Below are 18,218 nucleotides of genomic sequence, written 5' to 3'. Positions count from 1 at the left end.
TTTATAAAAATAAAATATATTCATTAACTAGTTGGTTGTATAATAAAAATTACTTGTTATAATAGTTTATTATATATAGTATTACGATTTATTATGTTAAATTGTAAAAATATTTAAAAAATTAAATATAAAATCAGAAAAAAAAGAGATCAGATATTAATATATTTTTGAGGGGAGGACTTAAATTCCCACCAGATCCAAAAAATTTTACTCATCTTGTCATAATAATCGTATTTTAATTAATATTTTTAAATTTTTGGTGAGATTAATAAAAATTTTTAAAAATTTAACGGGATTTCTATCACACAATTTATCCAATAATAGAATTTATATAAATAAAATTATATAAAAATGTATTTATAAAAATATATGCATTTTTAGTTGAAATGGTCTAATAAAGATATCAAAAGCTATTATATTATTTAAAAATAAATATTTTATGATTAAATTTTTAAATATATTTTATTATTTAATTAAATTCAAGCAAGTTAATCTAAAATAAAAAGATATTATCTAATCCCGACTCAATTCGAGCCGGGTCAACTATCCGATCTTCGGACAGATGTACTTAGCCGAAAAAAAAAAGAAATGTGTAAAATATTTTGGACTGACGTTGAAACGGGCGCTTGTGAGTCGGAAGGGGCACTGCCACTGTCACGGATCTTAAAAGCCACACAAATTTTTTTATTAAAATATATATTTTCCACGTGTCATTTTTTTACTGGTGATTCCAAACACGTTTCTGTGTCTCATCTGCACCATGTTAAACTTTTGGATAATTTTTTCTTCTTCATGAAATTATTACTATTTTTTCAAAGGATGATTTGATGTCCTTTTCAAACACTGACACTGCCAATACACAGCAGTTTTTTTTTTTTTGCCCTTTTTTGCTATTATTTTATCATCCATCACCACTATTCAATATTTTCGTACCGTCGAATATAATTATTGGGATTACCATTAATTATTAAATGAGTAAATTTTTGTTTTGGTTAAAGTTACACTTTAATTATTAAGTTATTCAAAAAATTTTATTTTAATTATTGAGTTGTTAAAATTTATATTCACACTGCTTACACTAATTGAAAGCTCTCTTTTTTTTCTCTTCTACAGTTAAGTTTTTTTCATAAAAATAACTTTTGGACATCACGAATTTGTAAACCAAAATTTAAACAAATTTTTCCTGCAATCTCCAATAATGATCATTAGATTAACTTGGATATAATGTATATTTTTCTACTTGTTAATGATACTGATCTACGGTATCAATCATCAAATCATCGCCTGTAGCTCGCTAGTCAGACTTTTTCTTTTTCAAAATTAAAAGTCCAATGACTTAAATAATTTTTTTTTGAATAGTTCAATAAATTAAATGAAAACTTTAAAATAGTTTAATAAACAAATTGAAACTTTTGAAGTTGAGTGACTAATATGTGAACTTACTAACAATTTAGTGATCTTTGGTTTAGCTTAACCAATATCTTTATATGCATCAAACGGTTTACATGGTTCTACCTATTTTTATTTAGTTCAGTTGGCAGCAACATTTATGCCAATGTAGGAGGATGTAAATTTGAGCGCGTTAAAACGCGTTAATCCTCCTATTTAAGGGTTTTGAGGAATTATACATAATTCTAAGTTTTGTATCGAAATTTTTTTATATTTTAATGAAATTTAAGAAAAAACATTTAAAATTAAAATTTCTCACTTTTTTTTTCATTTATGTTTAAAATTGACATCAATACACCTATATAATCATGTGTGATTGGAAGCAACTTGAAAAAAAATGTTATACCTACTCAACAATTTAGTCCTTACGGTATATAACACATCGAGATCAATGGCATTATGCTAAATAAAGGTCGCTCAAACTTGAACATTGCCACCTCTACACAACCTTGCCTTTTTTACCTTTATACATTTTTAGTTACTAATCTAGAATTCCCAAAACTTCATAAATAGGTTCTTATAATCATAAAAAGGGGATTCTAAGACCAAGACACCAAACATTCATGGATATTTTTGTATAGTGATGAAGATAGAAAATTTCTGCGCGGACCGAATTAGCTTACATGTTTTTATGATAGCTTAAATGTAATTTTACCATTCTATTAGCTTATAACTTTTTATATATTTTTTAAAGGATTAAAATTAAAATTTAAAATTTTATTGGGCTAATGTGTAAATTTACCATATGCTGACTTATAAATTTATAAAATTTATAGGGGCAAAGTATAATTTTCCATTTTAAGAGGTCAGGGTCCCTGCCCATCTTTCGATGCCTTATTCTTATGTAACTCTGTGATTTTTGATATAACTGTGTAAATCACTTGCAAATTCCATTATTAAACCTTGTATCAACAATACTAATAACCTCAATAATTGAATTTAAAATTAAAAAAATAAATGATTTAATTTTTAATTAAAGAATACTAAATTTCCAAAATTACCTAATATTTTAAAGCTTAAACCCACATCACTATTTCTTTTAGCATTGTAAAAATCTATATATCAATAATGTTTTAGGCTTTTAATAGATCCTATATAAATAGTTTAAAAAATGTTGAAAAATCAAAATAGGAAAGATTCGACTATTTTTAATGAGTGACAAAAAAGGAAAAAAAAAAAAGAAAGATTTTTTCTTTTTAGGAAAGATTTTTTTCTTTTTAGGAATGACCTTTTAAGTTAAATTACATGACTAAATTAGTTGAATATGTTGAAAAAAAAATTAACTAGTAAAATAGATTTTTATTTTTTTTGTAATTTAAGGAAATAGACTATTTTTTTGAGAGTGTGGACGTATTTTTTTTGTAATTATCGAAAAACATGTTCAGTTAAGTACAGTTCCTCTGACATGTCAGTAGAAAAGTTCGTCCAGTTTGACGCGCTTTCACACTCTCTTTAAAAAAAATTCTATTTTTCTTAAATTTTTAAAAAAATTGGCCTATTTTACCGATTAATATTTTTTAATATGTTTGATTAATTTAGCTAAATTACATGCTCATTTTCGAAATTTATTTGATTTTTAAGAGTTTAAATAAAAATATTACGTTTGAAAAACAAAATGAGATAAAAAAAATAAAAGTGTTTAAAATCTAATTTGACGTCGGGTTTTAACATTTAAAGTATAAGTATAGATTAGACTTCACTTTATATTTTTTTAATTATGTGTTATATTATTTTATATTTATATATTACGTCATTTATATTGCATGAATACTAAATGTGTAATATTAGAATGTAGCATTAAAAAATTAAATTGTTTATATTCAAAAGTTTAATAAAAATAAATTAAATCATTAAATATTAAATTAAAAAGTACATAATTTCTTTTGTAAAAAAGAAAAAAAACAGGAACGAGCCTAATGATTTCGTATTTTATGACTCAAAGCATTGAACTTACTTAACAGAATATTTATATGGGTAAAAGTTTATAATTTTTCTCGGTAATTTATTTTTAACTTTAGGGTAAAAAAAAATAATCTTTCACTGAAAGTTTCATGCAATTCAACCTTTATTGAGAAAATCTAAGTTAACGAAATTCATCGTTGATCAATTTGATCATCAATGAACATTAACGGACATTAACAATACTAGCAAAATCAATTAAAAGTTAATACATGCCATAACAAAATATATTTAAAAATTTTAAAAATTATATAAAAAATTATAAGTCCTAAATGGATTTGGACAAATCAACAACTAAATTTATTTAAATATAAACATATATTTATCTAAAATCTTTCTAAATATGATTTTTTAAATATTTTTATAATTAAAAATAGTTTAAAAACTCACAATTTTTAGATTTTCAAAATTTTAAATTTTATTTGGTGAGAAATTTACAAATTTATAATTTTCTTTAAAATAATACAAATTGAATTTTTTTTTTTGCATTTTCCTTTTTATTCAATGTTGAGAGTAGAAATAAAAGTTATACGGTTTGAACTCATATTAGATTAGTGTTTGATTACTGTTTCATACAAAGACGATTTTGATGTTTATTAAACTTAGTAAAATATAATATTCTATAATTTTTCTTAATCCATGAGTTCTCCCAGATTTTTAGTGTGTTTTTAAAACTCGCATAAAATTTAATATTCGTGTTTTTGGTTGGTACTCATATAATATTCTTGTCTTTATTGCCAACTGCTTTTTTTTGTTTTCCTTATTTATGCATTACATCATTTTAAAAGCAAGCAAACAAAAATTTTTAGATAAAAAAACTAAAATTTATAGTTTTTTTTATTATCAAAAACTCATAACATATATTATTTTAAAGATATTTTAATTTCTTCATATAAAATTTAGAAAAATAATTACATGTAATAAAATTTGAATTACAAATATCAGGTTTTAACTTTACTATTTTAACAAAAAGTACATTTGGTCACTAATTTTTTTTTATAAATATGTTATATAAATTTTGCATCCACATTTTAGTTAGAATAATTGTATTTATAACATTTACAAAAAATCACAAATAAAATTTAAAAAAATTCATATATTTACACATTATATTAAAAAATTAAAAGAATAGTTATCGATGGAGTATTAATTCGATTGACATAAACATTGTTTTTAATATAAGGGGATGTGAGTTCGAGTTAGAGGTATGCATGGGCCGGGCCACCTGGCTCGTTCGAAATGTGGGAGGGTTTGGGTAAAAGTATAGGCCCGAAAAATGGGCTTGGGCAAAAAAATATGGCCTGTTTTAAAAACAAGCCGGGCCTCGGGTAAGACATTTTTAGATCGGGCCTGGCCCAAATTCACTACATGACAAAAAATCTTTTTTTAATATTATTTTCTTATTATTTTCTCTCTATTTTGCTACTATTTTACTATTATGTTGCTACTATTTTGTTGTTATTGTCTGGATATTGTATAAAACTTATTTTATTGTTAATTTTTTTTATTATTTTAAAGACATTTGTTAATTTTGTTATTATTTTAGAAACATTTGCTTGTTAAGTTGCATCTATTTTAGTGTTATTTAAGTATACATATTTTTTAAAATTTATTTTTAATTTGTTGAGAAATATTTATTTGATGTTTTTAGTATTTTTGATGGTTTATATATATTTTAAAATAATATAAAAATTAATATGGGTCAGCCGGGTCGGGCCCAAATTTTAACGTTTTTATTCTGCTCGGGCTTGGGCAAAATTTTAGGCCTATTTTTTGGGCCAGGCCTGAGCCTAGCAAATGAACCTAAATTTTTAGTTGGGACCGGCCCGAACCCGTCCCGGCCCGTCCCATGCACACCTCTAGTTCGAATGCACTGAAACGCATTATCCTTTTATTTATGGGTTGAAGAGTGGTATGCTAAAAAGAATAGACATGATCAAAATTTACAATTAAATTATTAAAAAATAGTTAAAATATGTTAGATATTAAAATTTAAATTTACGAAGAATATATGGATTTATGATATATTTTAACCAAAAATAATTTATGACACATGGATGATATGGATAAAAAATATTTATAAAAATAAAAACGATTTGAATATGTGTTGAGATTTTTTAAGGTTTAAATAAAATCTTATGGATTTTATATAAAAATATAAAAAGTATTTATTATTTTATAGAAAAAGAATTTTAATCTTTGAAATTAAATTAGTGCTGATTATCCTGCAACCAAAGGGCCCATTGGAAAAGTAACAACATACAAACAAAGTACAAAGCAACAAATATTTACCCACCATTTTCAATTTAATAATAAAAGAATATAAAAAATTATCACCCTATTCAAAAACCATAGGTTTTTAGTAGGTTTAGTAGTACTCACTGAAATTGAATGGAGTTTTGTCACTTTTGTCATCCCTAATTGAAAAAAAAATTACAAATTATACAAAGCAGCAGCAGCCATTGAAAAGAGCAAAAAGAAAAAGAAAAAAAAAACTCTACTCTCTGGTTTTTGCTTGAAGTGGTGATTATTTGTGGTAACTATTGAGAACTGATACTAATGGCGGCTTTCTCAGCCACGATCTCTGATTCTTCACGCTTTCTTTCATCTACCTCATTGCCTAAACGGAAGATCTCTGCTCCTTCTCAATGTCGTTCCTTTTCGCTTTCAAAGCCTTTTCCGCTTTCCAGGTTATTATCGTTTTTATCCGCTTTGTTTCTGTATTTAGTTGTTGCTGTAAACTCTGTTTGATTTCTGTTTGGTTCTGAGGAAATGATGGTTAATATTTGGATAAATGAATAGATGTAACGCGTTATTTGTTTGTTTATTGTTTTTCTGCCATTTTTAAGCTCGTTTGAAGTGTTTTATTTTGTTTTTTCAGTGTTTTTTGTTTCGTGGAGGTAGAATCAATTTGGTTTTTGTTTCGATTATGCTTAGAGAGATGTGTTAGCTTAGATTTCGAGGAGATTGGAATTGGATTGCGGTTGTGTACTGGTGCTTAGATTGCTGTGCTCCTAAATTTTGACTTAATTTGTTTGTTATTTTAGAGCCAAAAAGCAAAAGGGAAAAAAGAAGTGTTGATTGTAGTTTTTTGTCTAATTTTTATGAATAACAACATGCTTTAGCTCATAAGATTATGCTCTTGTTTCTGAGCAAGTCTTAATGTCTTAAAGCTTCTTGTATATGTAACATTGGTTTGTTATTTGTTAATGCGTTAGTGTTAGAGAAAATTCCACCTTGACTCGTTGATTATTTAAATTAGCAATGCTTTAGTGTTTGATCATTCCACCTTGATTCGTGACTAATTTTTGTGCCTATTGCCTTGGTTTAGAGTCTACATTATGCTTTGGACAACTTTGGTGGAAGTCCTGGTGATATAGGCCTAGGATATTGGTGAGCTGAATGCTCAAATATGTATCCATACAACCAATTCAAACAACATAGGCCTAGGCTAATCGCTTGTTGAAAATTTGGACCCTCATTGTCTTTCTCATGAAGATATCAATTTAAACTCTTAAGTAGCTCAATAGATGAAGGGCCTGGGTAATTTTTGTGGGGTTGTCATCAAATAACCTGTCCTTTGATATTCTAGTTGGCTTTTCTGTTATTTCATTTTAATAAAGCACTAAAGGGTTTCTCTTGTTATCTATGTTCCAGATCAAATATCGGTTCTCGGTTGGGAAGAAGGAAGTCACTGAATATCTTTGTCCAGGCTTCAGTATCAGGTTTGTTTTACATGTTATAGTCCTCTTTCATGTTTTTAATAACAAATTTTGGATTTATCTTCACATCTTTACTCTTGAAGTTTGTTTCGTTGTTCTCTCTTGTACCTATCATCGATGGTTATGCAATTTATATAAGATGATCATCTATGGATTGTATTTGTTGTGTAATGTAATTTATTTTTATGTTTATGTAAATGGTTATTGAATCTCCTCTTTCATTGATTTAGGAGCTAGGCTTTACTAAAATAATCTCAATGGTAATTAGTTAATTAGTACAACAGACATGATTTTACAGTGTTGACCATTGAACTTTTTTTTTTTTTTACCTTGATCAACCTTGGTAATGCATTTACATTTACTAGGTATAATTTCCTTTAGAGAGAGACCTGGATCTAATTTTGGTTACAAAATGTAAATAGTACAAAGAAGATAAAAGAAAAGGAAGGAAATGATGATGGTTTGATTAGTTTTTTAATTGATTTTTGTAATATTGTTGCCATATCAGCTCAAATTTTCTCTCATCAACACCTTAATAATTAAAACACATAAGCTGAATCTGTGGTTTTAGATTGACACTGTATGCAATTTTTTTCAATTCATCTGCAATTAAATGTTTTGAGACTACATTTCACAAATGAAACTACATGGATTGATTTTAATATATTCTTTGAGCTAGCACAATGGCTAATTCTTGATTTCAACCAATAGAAAATATCTGCAACGAATTAACATTGTAATTTATTTTGGCCTGATATATATGATTAGGTGCATTGTATATTAGCTTAATCAAATAGTTTGTAGGTTATTTAGTTCTGGTTATTGACATTTAAAAGTTACATCTTATTTTCCCTCTCACTTACAGATATCTCAGTGGAGAAATCGATGGATAAAGTGCATCTTCCCAAGGGAGACATGTGGGCCGTCCATAAGTTTGGTGGCACTTGTGTTGGGACCTCCCAGAGGATCAAGAATGTTGCAGATATAATTATTAGTGATGATTCAGAAAGAAAGTTGGTAGTGGTATCGGCCATGTCTAAGGTGACAGATATGATGTATGACCTTATCAACAAGGCACAATCTCGAGATGATTCCTACATCTCTGCATTGGACTCTGTCTTAGAAAAACATAATTCCACAGCACTTGATTTGCTTGAAGGAGATGATCTTGCTAGTTTCTTATCTCAACTGCATCATGATATTAGTAACCTCAAAGCGATGCTACGTGCAATATATATAGGTAGTAGAGCTCTTTCTCTCTCCCCGATCTCAACTAGCAACATTCCTGAGTTTAATTAGTCAAATAATTGTGTTAAGTTCATTTTCAAGTTTGGGTTCTGGATCTTCATTGTTGTTTAATTACTTTTATTCAAGTTTTCCATTACTATAGTTTGGCCTTTTGACAGGCTTGTGGTATTTTGTTTGTTTCTCCTTTTATAGTATGATTAATACTTCTAAAGGGGTATTTCATGTTATGTAAACTTACATGCTTATCTTTTCCTTCTTTTCAGCTGGTCATGTCACGGAATCTTTCTCAGACTTTGTTGTTGGGCATGGGGAGTTATGGTCTGCTCAAATGTTATCTTATGTTGTTAGAAAGGTATGTGGTTTTTTTGCTAATTAAAACTTTTGGTGACATTATCTGATGAATTATGAAATGAATTTTGGTGCAGAATGGGCTAGATTGCAAATGGATGGATACAAGGGAGGTCCTTATTGTAAACCCCACTAGCTCAAATCAGGTTGATCCTGATTTCTTGGAATCAGAAAAAAGACTTGAAAAATGGTTTTCACAGAATCCATCTGAGATAATAATTGCCACTGGTTTCATTGCCAGTACACCTCAGAATATTCCTACAACTTTAAAGAGGGATGGAAGTGACTTCTCTGCTGCCATAATGGGCGCTCTATTTAGAGCTCGCCAAGTTACAATATGGACAGATGTTGATGGTGTGTATAGTGCAGACCCTCGAAAAGGTTGGCTCTTGGCCATTCATCTTCATTCAGTCTCATTAACATTCATCTTTTGGCATTGTCTATAGAGAATGGTTTAGTGCTTATTTGTTTTGAAGTGGTTCGCTGTCTGTGATTTCTTTTATTTCCTACTCAAAAAAAAACTTTAAATCTAAAATCTATAATAGAAGGTGCTTGAGGTGCCAAGCATTGTTGTGTCAGTAACACTTTACTTTTTAGTTTTTTTTGGTAATTTTGTTTCATTTTTTCCCCTTAAAAAATATAAAACACCTCAATATTCAGAACACATCCGCATCAGTTCTTGTAATCCTGCTTGTACACTTGTCTCAAGCAACAATACTTTCTTCATTTCTTTTTCCTTTCATAAATTTCAAGGTTCCAACCACAGCTTCTATTTCCTTATTTTCTCTGCTAAAGTCCCCCAAAAATTTTGGGTCCTGTCTGCAAGACAAACCGCAGCACCTGTTTTTCTTTCATCTAAAATTTTATAAAATATTGATTTAGACTTCAATGAAAGAGGTTAGATGTGCTCCCAAATTAATGCTGTCAACGATTCCTTACATTTATTTTTTCCCTTTAAAGATGATATCGTTGTGAGGTTTGACTTTAATGATAATAAATAACTTTTCTCCTGCAGTTAGTGAAGCTGTGATATTAACAAAATTGTCTTATCAAGAGGCATGGGAAATGGTAGGCTCCATGTCTTCTTCTATACCTGTTGAACTTTCTCAACTTTCTAGATATATTTCTAAGATAAGTTAATGTAATCATGCAGTCATATTTTGGGGCAAATGTTTTGCATCCTCGCACCATTATACCTGTGATGCGATATGATATTCCAATTGTAATAAGGAATATTTTCAATCTTTCTGCTCCTGGAACAACAATCTGCCGTTCTGCAAGTGCAGATGTAGATGGTCAGAACCTAGATTCTCCAGTCAAGGGGTTTGCAACTATTGATAATCTGGCACTAGTAAATGTTGAAGGGTATGTTCTCTCATATGATTTTTTGCATATATTTGGTTATGTTTTGCTGTACTATTTCATCTTCATCAAATTTATGCTGCACCTGTGATTTTCTTTTGGTAGAACTGGAATGGCTGGTGTTCCTGGTACAGCTAGTGCCATTTTTAGTGCTGTGAAGGATGTGGGAGCTAATGTTATTATGATATCCCAGGTGCCTACACTACATTCTCTTATCCCAGCTATTCTTGATATGCATGGGGTGCTTATTTCTTGATATTGGTGCAGGCTAGTAGTGAGCATTCTGTCTGCTTTGCTGTGCCTGAGAAGGAGGTAAAAGCTGTTGCTGAGGCTTTGGAGTCTAGATTCCGCCAAGCTTTGGATGCTGGACGTCTTTCACAGGTGCTTTTTTCAGTTTAAACATGCATATGGACTTGCTTATCAGAAAAGCATAATTGATGCAGTGGAAATGCAATAAATCTAGAGGGGAAATAGAAGACAGAAGCAAAAGGGAGATTTTGACAGAGAACTAGGGGAGAAAACTGGCAAATATCAATGGAGAGAAATCTCAATATTCAATATCACAATATCTCGAATATTAATCATCCAAAATCTAGTTAAAACTAAAGTAACATAGGTATTTATAACTAAATTCGAAACCCTGATAAAACGCAAATATCAGATATGATTCCAAAACCTTAAAGACTTGGGGCATGCCGTGAAATACTAATTAATATTAAATACCGAATGTTCTAAAATATTGATAAAAGTTACAATTAAACCCCTAAAATATAATAAGAAATGAAGTCTTAGAAAATTTCTTCTCTCAACTAGCATATCTACATCTACCGTCTATGGCAGCCTATTGTTATTTTGGTTTGTTTGAGCTGTTACACTTTTAATGATTCAAGAAAACTCTGATTTCCTAGCTTTCATTTGGGTTTATCTAGGTCTTGGGACTCTGGCATTATAATTTGAATAATGGAAACTAAATTTATGCTAGTTCAAAACTCACTTTGTAGGTTGAATTCAGAGCATGCATAGCATGCATACCAATAAGTGTATTTGACATCTTAATACTTCTAATATAAGCTATCTTCGTCTTGGGATTCTCGTGCTATAATTTGAATAATGGAAACTAAATTTATACTAGTTTAAAGCTCACTTTGTAGGTTGAATTCAGAGCATGCATACCAATAAGTGTATTTGAAATCTTAACTAATATAAGCTATCTCCGTGTTTGCTATTCTGGACATTATCTAGCATGTTGCAGCATCAGGATCAATTATAAGTTGTTAACCTGTGTATCAATATTGTCCTCATGGGTTAAATTCTGTTTACTATCTCAATTCAAAATCTGTTATTGGCTGCTTTTTTTTATTTGGAGGAGGAACTTAATATTTATTTTGTGGTTATGTTGTTCATATTCAGTTACATTTATGCTACATTAGCATGGTCCTATTTGTTTTCTCAGGTTGCGGTCATTCCTAACTGTAGCATATTAGCAGCAGTTGGCCAGAAAATGGCTAGCACTCCTGGAGTCAGTGCTACTCTTTTCAATGCTCTGGCAAAGGTAGAAGGTTCCATATATACCCTTTCAGACAAATATTTTGCTTTTTGCTATGTTTATATGATATTCGTGTTGGCACTTACTATTTTCCCCTTTTTTCCATCTCATAATACAGGCTAATATTAACATTCGTGCTATAGCTCAAGGTTGTTCTGAGTACAATATCACAGTGGTTCTCAAGCGTGAAGATTGTATACGGGCTTTAAGAGCTGTGCATTCAAGGTTTTATCTTTCAAGGACGACCATAGCAATGGGGATCATTGGACCTGGATTGATTGGTGCGACATTACTCGACCAGTTGAGGGATCAGGTGTAGTATCAGAGGAAGTATTATTTATTTATTGTTTTTTTCCTCTGTTGCTAACAAATAATTTATTATTTATTTGGACATGGAATAATTTATTTTATTACTTTTTTCTCTTCTATAAACACATTGCATGAGTAAATTAAAAGTTGCAGTAAGATGTGCAACTCATTTATTCTACTTGATAACCATATTATTTCACATTTTTTCTATAGAGGTTAATCTTTGTGTTTAACCTTTGCAAATATTATTGTGATTGATCTGTCATTTTGTAAAATAGGGATGTAATTGAGTTGAGTCAGTCACAAGTTACTCAACTGACTTGCCAGTTGCTCTTACTTGAGTTGGCTTCTATCAGCAGTGAGTTACTGGAGTAGCTTGCATATAAAGTGTAGCTTGAGTATGAGAAATGAAATGCAATCAAGCCTTAGGCAAGTTAGTTTGTCTATTTTTCATATACATCCATGTAAAAGTGGGCATTCCTTGCCCAGCAAAATTCAGTCAATTTTTTACCTAGGCAGCCGTGGGTCTGCTCCGGTGACAGCAATATTGATTAAGGATGAAATGTTGCTCACTTCTGATCTTATTGAACCTGAATGAATGGTTGAATTGCTTTTTGCAGGCAGCAGTCCTCAAGGAAGAATTTAATATTGATTTGCGTGTTATGGGGATTACTGGTTCGAGGACAATGCTCTTAAGTGAAGTGTAAGTCTTGAGCATTCACAGAAATAGTCCTATGTTCAGATATGTTTTTAAAATCTTATTTAAGAAGAAATCATCTTGTTTGCTCTTGTAATGGGATAAAATTTAAAAATATTTAGAACTGATATAACCATTGTATAAAGCTTATGGGTACTGTGTTCTTTCTGTTCTTAGTTTCTGTTTGAAATAAACTAGTTCCACTAAACGTTCTGGAATTGTCTCTTTTCCATTGGTTTGAAGAATATTAAATTATTGATGGAAATGAATCCAACAAAAATATGGTTTTCATTTGTTTTTTGAAAAACATTCTTTGGTGTGATTTGGGTATTGCATTGAAGTAGAAATAATTTCTTCAGATCAAATGCTAAATTTTAAAGAGCCCATTTCTTATTAATTTGCACTATGATAAGCCTGTATGCCACCTTTGACCTATAATTGCTGGTTTGGCTTGTGAAGGATATAATTGGGTTTGTCTTTAAGTATTTCTTGTGAATATGGAGAGACTTCTTGGAAGCTTAGAGAAAGCCTAAAATTAAGCATTTAATTTGACGTGTGTGCTCTATTGTTTAAAGTTTCTATTGCTTTAGTGTGACTTTCAAGGTGATCTATTTCTTTCTTCTTGCCTTATTAATTTTATTAGTTTAATTACCTTTCTGTCTTCTTGCCTTCCCTCTTTCTTTTGCATCTTTTTTTTTTTTTTGAATTTTTTAATTCTGTCATTTGTATTACAAACCATAGTATACCTCCTTTTACATGTATGCAAAATTATGAATTTACCATGTCATAGTTAATGGCCCTTGTGTTGATTTTCTGTTTTTGTGGTTTCTCATTTATACTTTCTTTTCTTTTCTTTCAATCTTGTGTTTTACAGCAATAATCTCCCATCATTGTAATTGTAATTTAGATGCATTTCCACTGTGTTTTCTCCTTTAATTTGACTGTTTGGCATGTGTTGATGAACTGTTTTTATAATTTAGAAGTATTTGTTTTGACTTATCTTGCCTTTGATTGCATGTTTTTTTGTTCTGAATTATGTTCCTATGATTGACTCAACCATATGTTATAGTGGTCTCGACTTGTCAAGATGGAGAGAACTTCTGAAGCAGAAAGGACAAGTTGCTGATTTAGAAAAATTTACTCAACACGTGCATGGAAACCATTTTATTCCAAATACTGTTTTGGTAGATTGTACGGCGGACTCTAATGTTGCAAGCTGTTACCATGACTGGTTGCGTAAAGGGATTCATGTGATCACTCCAAACAAAAAGGCCAATTCAGGACCACTTGATAAGGTAATATCAATTTTGGCTACTAGAACTTGTAAGAGTTCAATCTTGATTTTTTTCGTTGTTATCTTAAATATATAGATCACTGCTATCTTCCATTAATTCATTAGTGGCTTATCCTCACTGAAAGGTTATTTGGATGACATTTATGTTTTGGTATTGAATTTCGTTTCTAATGTTATATTAAAAACGGTTATCTTAGTGATTTAGCTTTGTGCAATTTGTTTTTGCCGAAACTTTGTGATTGCATCTCTGATTACTTCTCTATTTATATTTTGTTTTACCGGATTTGTCTCTCTGCTTTGTTGATATGCTCTTTGTGTGAAACGCAGTACCTAAAGTTGAGAGCTCTTCAACGGCAATCCTACACACATTACTTCTATGAAGCAACTGTAGGAGCAGGTCTTCCAATTATTAGCACTTTACGAGGCCTCCTTGAAACCGGGGACAGAATATTGCGCATTGAGGGCATTTTTAGGTGAGTCATGTTTTCTGTTAAAATTAAAATTTAGTCTCCTAATGTACATTGTTTGACATGCTTTAATATTATTAACTGCAGTGGCACTTTGAGCTATATTTTCAACAACTTCACCGGTAATAAAACCTTCAGTGAGGTGGTGGCAGAGGCAAAAGCAGCAGGTTTTACTGAACCAGATCCTAGGGATGATCTGTCTGGAACTGATGTTGCAAGAAAGGTAAGTGGTCACTTTTTCTTTTGTTCCTTTAGTTAAATAAGTAAGTTAAGGCTGTATTATTTTTCTACATGTTGGCACTTACCAAATTGTGTCATAGAGGTGGCAGTTGGGAGAGGTGGCAATTGGGAGGGTAGGACTATATGGGGTCAAGTAAAATTGGGGTTATTTTGAGTTTCAATCACTTTACACTCTGGTCATTTTGAGTTCAGGTTCAGATTGTTGACTTTTAAAATCCAGTCAGGTTAGATATGGGGGGTCATTCAGATCTTGTCTGGTTTTATCATCCCAAATTAAGTTACTTACGGACAAATGTTAATTGGTGGTATGCTTCCAGTTTCGATATCATAGAGATAATCCAGAAAAAAGAATCAATGGATTATATAAAATGACTGAAGAAGTCATTTATGAATTTTCGTTGATTGGGTAGTTGATATCAATCTTTATTACACTAGTTACTAATTATATAATGGTTAAAATATGTCATCAGTCCCTGTAATATTCTTACATTTGAAATTTAGTCCCTATACATTTATTTTTAGGAATTTAGTTCCCTATACATTTATTTTTAGGAATTTAGTCTTACTTTCCATTTTTTGTTAAATTTGTTGACGTGACATTTTGAAATAAAAAATTCTCACTTGGTGGGCCATGGAACTAAAAAAATAATGTTGTAATGTACCTAAATTTAACAAAATAATTTTAGCAGAATTAACAATTGGACTTGAGTTTTGAAATCTGAGAAGTAGAGGGATTGAATTCCTAGAAATAAAAGTACATGAACTAAGTTCTAAATTTATAAAGAGTACAAGGACTAATGTTATATTTTAACCTTCTATAATTTACCACTTAATAGCTAGATTCATCATGACTTAGGAAATGTTAGAAGTGGTGTTGTTAATTAACTTCTCGAATGCTAGTATTCTTTCGATAGTTTTTTAAAAAAAATGCCACTTGAATATAGGTATAAAAAATTGTTCGTTATAAATTAAATTAAAACTATGCTTTTTTGTGTACAAAAAATACATAATTATTGTAATACAAGAGTGACAAAAGATTTAAAAAAAAAAAAATTAACAGACTAATAATAGTATCATTTCTTTTTTTCATTTTCTAGTTGCTCTGCTTTATGCTCCCTGCAATCAGATGAGATTCAGATCATATATCTATTTGCATTTTGTAGGTGATAATTCTTGCCAGAGAATCTGGCTTGAAGTTGGAACTTTCTGATATACCTGTTCAGACTCTGGTTCCGGAACCACTACGTGTAAGGGTTATTTTTGTGTTATTATGCTTGGAAAAGGAAACGATTTCGTTTTTGAAAAGATGTGACACTTTTATTTGCCTTTGCAGGCGACTGCATCTGCTGAAGAGTTTATGAAGCAATTACCTGAGTTTGACAAAGACTTGGCTAAGGAGAGACAGGATGCTGAGGAATCAGGGGAAGTGAGTATCTGGTTTTTGTTCCTTCTTTTTTCCTTATTTCTACTTGTATATTAAAACTAAAACAAACTCTAAAACCATACCCGTAATTGCGGATAAAACTCAAAAAACAATAGTAGGGCATGCTTTGAGATGTGCCTTGATGCAAGGTGACAAGGAATTTGTATTTTAAATAGGTGCCGCCGTGCCAGTGCCTTGAGGGTAATATCTTTTTTTATTTTCAAAGTTAATCAAATATTGCATGTGTACGAAAGAATTGCTTCTTTGAGTCAGATTGCATATTGTCCCCTCTACTAAAAAAAAAGGCAAATTAATCTCTGTACATTAGATCAAAGAGCAAAGTAGTCCTTCGACTAAAAATTTCATCTCTTTCTACGGTTTAAAATTGGCTTCTATATGGTAGCATGGCGTACATGTAACACGCCACGTGTCATTGTCTAATTATGCCGGCAGGCACGCCAGTTTTTAACATTACAAATGGATGAAATTTTTAATAGAAAGGATTAAATTGCTTTTTGATCTAATTTATAGAGATTAATTTCTGCAATTTTTAAGTAGAGGGGACAAAATGTGATTTTGACTCCTATTATAGGAGCCTCTATGGTACTTTTACTGCAAGAAGGGGGTGAAAGCGAATGTAGTGAGGTACAAAAGCAATTAATTTTATATTTCAACGATCACCTTTCTTAAAATTTGTTTTGAAATTTCTTCAAGGTTGATATTGACTTCTGTTATGTTCGCGTTTACTTGCGTGCGTGTAATGTTGAAATATCTCTGTAGGTTATGACGAATCATTCTTTGGCAGGTCCTAAGATATGTCGGTGTAGTGGATGCCATTAACCAAAAGGGAGTTGTGGAGCTACGAAGATACAGCAAAAGTCACCCATTTGCTCAACTCTCAGGATCCGACAACATCATAGCTTTCACAACTAAGAGGTACAAGGAGCAGCCACTGATAGTCCGTGGTCCAGGTGCTGGTGCCCAAGTAACAGCCGGTGGAATATTCAGTGACATTTTGCGGCTTGCTTCATACCTCGGGGCTCCATCTTAGGCAACATCAAACTCTCCGGTTTTGGGCACTCTTTGGTCTTTCAGACTCGAATCGAGTGTTGTATTAGTGTTTATACTCTCGTTTTACATATCTTGAAAAGCTTTAAGTTTTTATTTAAGGGATTTGTGGACTGAAATAGTGATTAGATTAGTCCAAGCAATGATGCTTTTCTTCTAATTAAAGGAAGTCACCCATGTTTATAAAGAATGAAACAGGTCCTTCGAATTATGGAATGGAAATACAATTAAGTTAGGGATCATATCAGATTGGATTATGGTTCCATCAACGTATTTATTACAATAATTTTTCAGATCAATCAAATAATAATTTTGATTTAATATGTAATGTGTTGCATCAATTTTGATTCACTGTAGTTTTTTATGCCTACTTGATATTATTTTATGTTTACTCAAATAACTATATTTTTGAAAATAGTTGATATTTTTAAGAAAATTATTAAGTTAATTGAAATCTTTCTTGCAAATAGTTGATATTTCTTGCAAATAAGGTAATAACAAACTATTAGTAAGGTACTTACAATTTCAAAAAGTTATAAAAAAGTTATAAAATGATTATCAAATAATTTAGAAATTTTTATTTAAGTTATTAGGTTATTAAAATTGTTGTTGAATGGCTTTCTTTGTTCGTACCATTTGTATCAATCAAAAGCCCTTTCTCTTTTTCTTCTACAATTTAGTTTATTTTTTTTCTATAAAATAACTTTGAACGTCATGAATCAATTTGGATCTAAGGCATGTTCTTCTATTCGTTGATGGGTATTGATCATTGAATCGTTGCTTGGAGCTCACTAGCCGGATTCTTTTTTACGACAAAACAGTCCAATTATTTAAATAAACACTTTCAATGACTTAAATGAAAACTTTCAAATAGTTCAATGAACATTTCGTAACTTTTTGAAGTTGAGTGGTCAAAATGTAGACTTTTAGTTAGTTTTGTGACCATGAGTGTAGTTTACATTGAATAAAAACCAAAATTTTGTACATACTATTAAGGGTGTAGTAGAACTTGAATAATGGCAAAACTTGAGCTTGACTTGAAATTTGGAGCTTAATATTTGGCTCGAGCTCTATCGAATATCTACT

General features: G+C 30.5%; 1 protein-coding gene across 1 annotated transcript; it reads left to right on the top strand.

The window, feature by feature from the left end:
- Positions 1-5,698: 5,698 nt before the first annotated feature.
- Positions 5,699-17,374, top strand: LOC107909137 (bifunctional aspartokinase/homoserine dehydrogenase 2, chloroplastic). The gene is made up of 18 exons (XM_016836575.2): positions 5,699-6,098; positions 7,066-7,133; positions 7,996-8,370; positions 8,642-8,730; positions 8,804-9,107; positions 9,742-9,794; positions 9,880-10,091; positions 10,194-10,281; positions 10,356-10,469; positions 11,542-11,640; positions 11,753-11,947; positions 12,564-12,646; positions 13,710-13,935; positions 14,262-14,407; positions 14,489-14,624; positions 15,805-15,888; positions 15,975-16,067; positions 16,870-17,374. The coding sequence occupies exons 1-18, from the start codon at positions 5,968-5,970 to the stop codon at positions 17,113-17,115; spliced, it is 2,742 nt and encodes a 913-aa protein (XP_016692064.2). The 5' UTR covers positions 5,699-5,967; the 3' UTR covers positions 17,116-17,374.
- The last annotated feature ends 844 nt before the right edge of the window (positions 17,375-18,218 follow it).

This window comes from Gossypium hirsutum, chromosome A08 (genome assembly GCF_007990345.1).
Source record: "Gossypium hirsutum isolate 1008001.06 chromosome A08, Gossypium_hirsutum_v2.1, whole genome shotgun sequence".
NCBI classification, from domain to species: Eukaryota; Viridiplantae; Streptophyta; class Magnoliopsida; order Malvales; family Malvaceae; genus Gossypium; species Gossypium hirsutum.
The sequence above is the reverse complement of the archived record's forward strand: the minus strand, read 5'-3'. Positions and strand labels throughout refer to the sequence as shown.